This window comes from Diadema setosum, chromosome 4, assembly GCF_964275005.1.
Source record: "Diadema setosum chromosome 4, eeDiaSeto1, whole genome shotgun sequence".
NCBI lineage: Eukaryota > Metazoa > Echinodermata > Echinoidea > Diadematoida > Diadematidae > Diadema > Diadema setosum.
Genome location: NC_092688.1, coordinates 42,658,727 through 42,666,798, shown reverse-complemented (window position 1 = coordinate 42,666,798; position 8,072 = coordinate 42,658,727). Strand labels below are relative to the sequence as shown.

Genomic DNA, 8,072 nt, shown 5'->3' with positions numbered 1-8,072 from the left:
GGTAAAGACTCTGTGTATGGCTGCCACCTGTCTAACGCGCCCAGCGGCCACAAATTTTGTTTCCTGCAGTAGATTTTAACCCATCTATAGCAGCCACAGACCCGATGGAGCCGTTGCCGAGCCAGTAATTCAGCGTGTTTTTCTGCTTTGTAGTCGTGCCAGTCACTCCTGTGCAACGTGCAGTGATCGCCACTGCTGCATTTATCACTCATTCAGTCATAACACTGCACTAATGTCAAGCTTTCTTCATGACTGTACACATGCTACTGTGCGACTTTTTATTTCATAAACACCGGCATTGTCCAATGCATGAAACATGATACATACACACATATACATGTACATGCAAGAACTTATAGATGTATACAACGATGATACATGTACATGTAGGCAATGCACAAAAAGTTGCCTAACCTGTCTATAGTGGCCACCTGTCTATAACGGCCACTTTTTTCGTCTCCCTTGGGTGGCTGCTATAGACAGGTTTGACTGTACAATTTGTACATGTATCTCTATCAGAACACAGAGCTGCATCTGGTGGAAAATTTGCACTCATGTACATACACATAATGAAATTTTGATTGCTTCTGCTGGCAGTGTCTCATGCTAAAATCATTTGACAACTCAAATGAGGTGAAACTGGCTATTTCTGGTTCCATTCTGACATCATGTATATCACAGAACGCAGAAGGGAAATTATTAACAAGGAAATTGTGCACTTCGATTCCATTAAGATAGTAAATATATCACATGGAGAGCGGAACAAACAATCAAGATTCAAAGCTAGTCATGAATTACGTTTTAGAATTTCTTTGTACACAATCATGCATGACAAACACATTGTTTTAATGCATTTTTTCTGTGCTTGACCTCGATGTATAGTATAGTAAAGCAATCACACCAAGTCATGAAATAATGGACAGACAGATGGAAGGAAAACACAAAAAGAAGGGCAGGCAATTGGAGAGACAACAGCCTGTCAGACAGGGAAAGGGCCTAAAACAACACAGCAAGTTCCTGCAGAGGTTCAGTTGTTCTGCAAGAACTAAATTAGATTTGCCTACTGAAAATGCTTCAACACTTCTTCTTTTTTTTTTTCCTTCTGTTATTGGCAACCACAAATGAGTTGTACAATTATATGATTCTCAAGATTTAAAGCTATTCATAAATTGTGTTGCAAAATTTCTTCATACAAAAAAAAAAATCAAATCAAGCATAACAAACAGTTTGTTATAAGTCACCAGGTCACTTTTCATACATAAAACAAGGCAATCTAACATTTTAAAATGGAATCTCAAATAACTAAATCAAAGAAAGCATAGAGTACCAAAGTAATGATGTCACAGGTTTTTGTTATAGCTTGGGTTGGAAGCATGTGCGAGCATGGTTAGCAATGACCAGTGTTAACAGATATTCAGGCCAGGTAGGGTTGTTCAGAACCAGTTTCCATGGCAACAAATGGCTACGACATCACACTCTGGTACTCCTTTGCAGTTCAAAAGAACTATGACCAAATTGAATGATGTCAAAGCACTTTTCTGCCTTTGACTATGAAGGCAACATTTCCCATCTGTAAAGAAGAAAACTTCATCAAAGATACACATATTGACCTATAAGAGCTTGAATAAAAGGATGACTGATGTGGGTATTACATACAACATTCTTTTCAGGCTCAAGTCAAAGTTAACTGCAATAATCAAAATCATCTATTCTATATGAAAGTGAGGTATTCTCGAGCTGGAGTTCCCAGAAAGTGACTTTTGTAACAAAATCCAGTGGTCTCCAACATGCTGAAGGTAAAAGTAGTAGCACTGATAATGTTGGATGCCTCAAATTTTAGTACATCAAAGCTTAGGAAACCAGGAAGGCAAATATGTGTAAGTCAGAGGCACTGCAATACTCGAAGAAATTTTAGGAAAAAGAACAGAGAGAGCTGAAACTGAATTACACTGTTACTTATAAATTTGAGTACTGCACACACAACTGGTTTCACAGTGTTTTAATTACTTACCGGTATTTATTCACAAATTTCTGGAGTCCACTGACACTAAAGTTTGAACTTATGAAAATATTGCCTCCAGCAACACTGATATAATATGCTGTATCTTAATTTTTCTCTCAAAAAGGATGACACTTTGATCATGAATTCAGTCCCTGAAGTCCCAATTCACGAATTATTAATCTTGTGAAATATACTGCATATAAAGTGCATTAATATACTAGAGAGAGAAGAAAATCCATCATACTTTATTTTCCTTTTTACTTTTCTTTTACTGGATGATGCATAGATGAATTATTCTCATTGTTCACAGCTTAAAAGTTATTGGAACCATTTTTAAAGAAAACATACAGCAAGTTTGCATCTTTTCATCATCATTACAAGAAAGAAAACATTAGACACTGAGGGAATAAGTACCTGTCAGCAAAATGTTTCTCAAGGATCTGAAAGCCCCCTCCCCCCATCACTGAAAATAAGATATGAAGTTTTCAGACTTCGTAGGTCATTTACTGATGTGTCTGATGTATATTTTGGCTCGTCTCCCTGCAAAGAAATTTGCAAAGGCACAAAAGAGTTCTTCTTGACATTTTTTCCCTGAAAATCAAATAAATATAACAAATGAATCCTTGAGTTTGAACTACTGTAAGGCCAAAGTGGATGGAATTAAGACATTGATTGTTTTTCTCTTCAAATTTTACGGACTATTGTCTTCTCTTATCTCAGATGTGGATTCCCATCAAATAATAGTTTCCTTGTGAATCTAAGAATGTTGTTCTTTACAGCAAAGTTGTTTTTGGCTAAATTATCTTTTTTTTTCTTCAGAATGCCATTTTAACTTCACACTAGTGGGCAAATGAGTGGGAAGAGCTGCTTCCATTCACACCACAACACAGAATGCACTTGAAAATAGCTGTCAATGAGTCAGACACACATATGTGTGAACACTTCTCCCGCATGTCAAACTTGCTTTGAGGTTTGCCCGGCTTAGAGCTGATCTCATGCCAGGATTAGCGAGCCTAACCTAATGCAGCAACACATGCCAATTCCATCAGCTTCAACTGGAAAAGGAAAGCTCTTGTGGCAAGATCTACTCTGGGAATCTCAAAGATTTTGAACTGAGAGATCATTCAATACTACATCAATTGAAGTCATGCACACAACAGTTTAATAGAAGTGTAGAAATTCGATCAAACATATCTGCTTATGCAATCTGATACAGTTATGTTTTATCAGCTGAGAGGCATATAGGCATTACTTCACTCACTTTAGACAGCTGTAATGCCGTTCTAGCTCTGCACTGATAGTCTACCATTGAGAGCCTGTAGCTATCTTATTCAGGTCATAAGCCCTCCAATGGGTGACAAAAATGGCACACTTGCAGTTGTGATAGGACAAATATTCAAGTGAAATGAATCATTTCTTGCATATGTGCTTGCAGACCTACACACATGATACACACACTGACAGACAAAAATACAAACAAATACACTTTTAGACAACTGTTTTTCATTTCCTTTTCCTTTTTTTTTCTTTTTTCATTATGAAGTGCCTGGTAGGATCACCAGGAGGTGTATTGAGATGGTTAGTGGTAATGAAACAAAGGAGATGATCTATGAATATTCAAAGGCTCTACGGTGAATGCTAAGTACCACATAGGAGCACCATTAACACGCCGTTACTCACAGAATGTGTGGAGCATACTTACACCCACAGGAGCTCGGACTGAGAATTCCAGCGGTTATGACAGAACATGAAATCTTCGGCCGCATTCAAGCATAATCATCTTCCTTTATCCAGTCTTTTGTGCATTAAATGAAAAGGCCAATTTTCAAAATGATGATAATAATAATATCATTATTAACCCGTTGAGGACGGGCTAATTTTGCTACAACACGCATTTCCCATAGACCCCTGCCCGAGTATACTCAGGACTGATAAACTCGTCCTCAACGGGTTAACAGAGAGAGAGAAAAAAAAATTTCGCTCTTGGGTACAAATTCCACCTGTCGCTACTTGTCTAGCACATCCTTGTATGCCTTGTTCGACAGAAAGTCACTGACAATTAGTCTCCCGAAGAGCACGAGATTCACTGTGATCATGATGAAGAGTCCCGAGGCTGCGAGAGCCGACATCGACACGGGCAGCTCGTGCGTGTGCTGCGACAGCCACCACGCCATCCAGAAGAGGACGCCAAAGCGGAAGACCACGTACGTCAGGACGTTCACCATGCTGTTGGCGAGGTAGAGCGATGACGACTTCGGCCAGCTGTTCATGAGCAGGAGCTGGCGGGCGTGGAGGAAGATGCTGTTGACCTCCGCCATGAGCGCCACCACCGCGTAGCCGATGTACAGCTTGTAGTAGAGTGACACCCCAAAACACGTGAATATCTGTCGTTGAAGGAAGAGAGTATGACATTAAGAGAGAGAGAGTGAGAAAAACACAATACCTAAATATCATGAGGTTACATTAGATGATTTGGCATTTGAGGATTTTTTGCAAATTGTTTTGGGATATCATTGGCAGTCTCATTACCTATTTTGTCGCCCAGGCAGTTAGCTTCACTTGAAGAGCTTTTACATAATTCTATTCAGTAATCCATGCAAACTTGACCTTCTTCTTTGTTTCATTTTTTTTTTAAATTTCTCCACTCATAGAAATGAAAACATGACAAGATCAGCAATTTTCATTTCAAAATATAAACAAGAGTACTGGAAGAAATACATAATTGCGTGTATTATATACATACATATCATATGTATTGAAGTGGCATCTTAAAGTATGCAGGTGGAGGAGACCATCATCAATAAGGAATTCGCTTGACTTGGATAACATTGCCTCTGGCTTGGATGATGGCCTCTTGTGTAATGTAAAGTTATACAGTAAAGCCTACTCAGATGATGTATTGTGCCCAGGTCAAACAGAAAGGCCATGGTGACACTTGTAATTGAGATTAGGGGATTACATCATTTCTATTCATTGACAATCAGTTACCATACTTCTTAGTAAACATCAGCAAAAAGACAAACAAACAAACAAAACATCAACAACAACAACATTCCAGCATCTGTGCCAATTGGGGAACAAGGCATGGTAAGGGTTAAAAGATGGATATCTTATTGGAATGTGTGGATCAACTACAGTGATGTGCTCATGCTGTTGATCTACAGTTTTCATCCAGATCAAGTCTATAAGAATTAGATAGTGAGCCTTCCCTGCATACCAATAAAACTCCGCGGTTTGACAAGCATGCCTGGGCACCGTTTCATGAAAGTTGTCAGCCCTGACAAGTTGTCAGTCTTGGAAAATTACCATATTTAATTGGTGAACATAATTTCCCAATCAATCAAAACCAAGGATTTTACTGAAATTGTCAGAGACTGAAAACTTGTCAGGGCTGATAACTTTCATGAAACAGGGCCCTGATCTTGATATGAAACTTCAATAAAGAAGTTGATTGTTATCGGTCATATCACAGAGATCATACATCTACAGTGTATGTTGACAGTGTGTCGTGCTGCTGACTTTAACCCCCCCTCCCCATTCTTTCATCATGGCAATCTGCTTTTAATACCCTTCTAAAATACAAATGGACTCTTTATTCCCTCATGAGGACATAGCATCCTATGCAAGCATATCTCTATTGAGATTGTAGTGTCAATAAAGTTAAGCCCTCCCATATCAGTTTGGCCAAGGTTATTGATTCTTGAGGTCAATGGACTATAGCAGATGATTAAAGAGCAAGTCCACCTTCATAGTACATTGTAGATTGAGTGAATGCAGCAATATTAGCAGAACACATCAGTGAAAGCTTGGGGAAAATCAGACAATCCGTTCAAAAGTTAGGAATTTCTAAAGTATCTGCACAATCACTGCTGGATGAGAAGACTACTACAGTGTATGATGTCACAGTGGATGCGTACAACAATATAAGGAAAATATAAAGAGAATTTCACAAAATTCTACTTTTGGATAAAGTGCACATTTCCTCAACTCGTCACTGATGATGTATCTTAAGGGTAATATTATTACCCCTGCCTTCTGAAAGAGGGATGTCAATTGTTCTTTTATTCTGCGAGAAAAGTGAAAATATCTCGAATTTTCTTTACATTTCCTCTATATCACTGTACACATGTGACATCACAAGCTGTATTAGTCTTCTCATCCAGCAGTGACTTGCAGAAACTTCAAAATTCATAACTTTTAAAAGAATCGTCCAATTTTCCTCAAACTCTTGCTGATGTGTTCTATCAATATTGCTGCATTCACTCAATCCACATGTCTATGAAGGTGAACTTGTCCTTTAAAGAGCAAGAATCGTAAGGAGTCCGCAAAGAGTTTTTGAAAGTGTTTGTCTTTATTTACATGAAACCTCTTCATCTTTAAAGTACAAATCCACTCTAGGGTTCAACTTGCCTATATGTAAAATGGAGCATCGAACAAATCAGACAGTAAAAGTTTAATCACGATGTAAAAATGAAAGATATGAAAGTTATGCACATAAAAATTTTCATGTTGGTTCCAAAAAATAGTTTGTGACACTCATAAGTGCTGTATACACGCGCAAACCAGACAGAATGATGTCATCACGGTCTCACATGGAGGCATGCTTGCACACAAATCTAGACCAAATTTCCTTTCTCAACATGAATTCAAGCGAAATGGGGGTGAGTTCCACTTCAGTACTAAACAATGGTGGGCAAACAGCACTGTGATGAATGAGTGTGACACGCCTTTCTGCCATTATTATGCGAGAGAAATTTCTGTCAAGGCAGAAAACTTAGAGACAATTCTTCAGATGTTTGTCCTGATTCGGGTGCAACACAGACTTGGGATAAGAACTCTTTTCAACAGTTTAAGAACTTGAACCATTTCACAAGGAGGGCTTAAAATTCTGACATCATTTGACCATATCATCCTGCAACTGCACATTATGTTCTCCTTATGTTGCCAAACTGAAGATTTCAGCAGCTACTTGACTGTGCAACATATTATTATAAGGGGCATTCCACTGAAATGCATTGGTCCACATCAAACACTGAAACTGGCTTGGGGGGAAAGTAAATCATTTAATCTTCTGGACCAACAAGACAAATGGGCGATCAAAGACATAGATTTCACATAGGTAAAGACCCCTTGGCTTGTATTTATTCTTATAGCTCCAGTTACACAGAAACTTGATCCCATCAGCTTCCAGCACCCTACACTCATCAGCATGCAATCTCAGGACTGAATTTCTGTTCAATCGTTCGTATTTTCAAACACTATACTAATATTCCCACAGCTACAGCTACTTGTACAATTATCATAATTGTTAATCTATTTTTTCAATATTACTGTGATCAGTGTGGTGCCCTTAGAGACCACATTTTAACAGTTTCAGATTTTCACTGCTTTTACGAAGAACGATAAAGGTACAATTGTAGCTTCCCCTGTTTGGGCCCCAATACTTCCTTTTGACAGCTAATCTTTTTTTCCTAACGTCATATTTGCCTCGGCCTTTGGTGACCCTCCAAACTTTCCTGCCCTATGACTGCATATGCATCCTCTATTCATTTTCCCTTTTTTTTTCCGCTTTAAGCAGCAACTCTGTGAGTAGGGCCTACCCTGTAACTTCACACCAGCACTGCCCAACCCACTCTTTGAATACCAAAAAGTATCTGCAGTGGATGTCACCCATTGCCACCAGGAAACCAGTGTGCCATGTCATGCTGTACACATGAAATATTTCACAGCAGTGGAAATGTCCATGAATTTCATGCTCTACTGGACTTGTGTGAAAATAAGAGCATGTGCATTTATTATTTCAAAAACATTACTAGCTTTACTATTAAAATTTCACACAGGTGAAGTTGACTGAAAGAATCCCAACCTGAAAAACAAATCATGTGAAAGTTTCCACTTTAAAAACATATAAACTTTAAAATTTATAAATCATAACATTACATTTCCACATCTTGCAGGCAATGGCTTCCTTTGTCCAGCCTAACTTGCCATTCAAACCCACGCACTGACATACAGAATTGGTTCTAACAGCTGCAGATTCCTTTTGAAGTGAGCCGATACACAGAGAGAG

The 8,072-nt window shown here is 38.6% G+C and overlaps 1 protein-coding gene across 1 annotated transcript in view; it reads right to left on the bottom strand.

The window, feature by feature from the left end:
* Nucleotides 1–3,896: 3,896 nt before the first annotated feature.
* The window catches only part of LOC140227286 (TLC domain-containing protein 2-like), a 29,705-nt gene continuing 25,529 nt past the window's right edge, over nucleotides 3,897–8,072 (bottom strand). Inside the window, exon 4 of the mRNA XM_072307709.1 lies at nucleotides 3,897–4,386. Coding sequence (XP_072163810.1) covers nucleotides 4,009–4,386 — 378 coding nt within the window. The 3' untranslated portion in view covers nucleotides 3,897–4,008. The remainder of the gene's footprint in view (nucleotides 4,387–8,072) is intronic.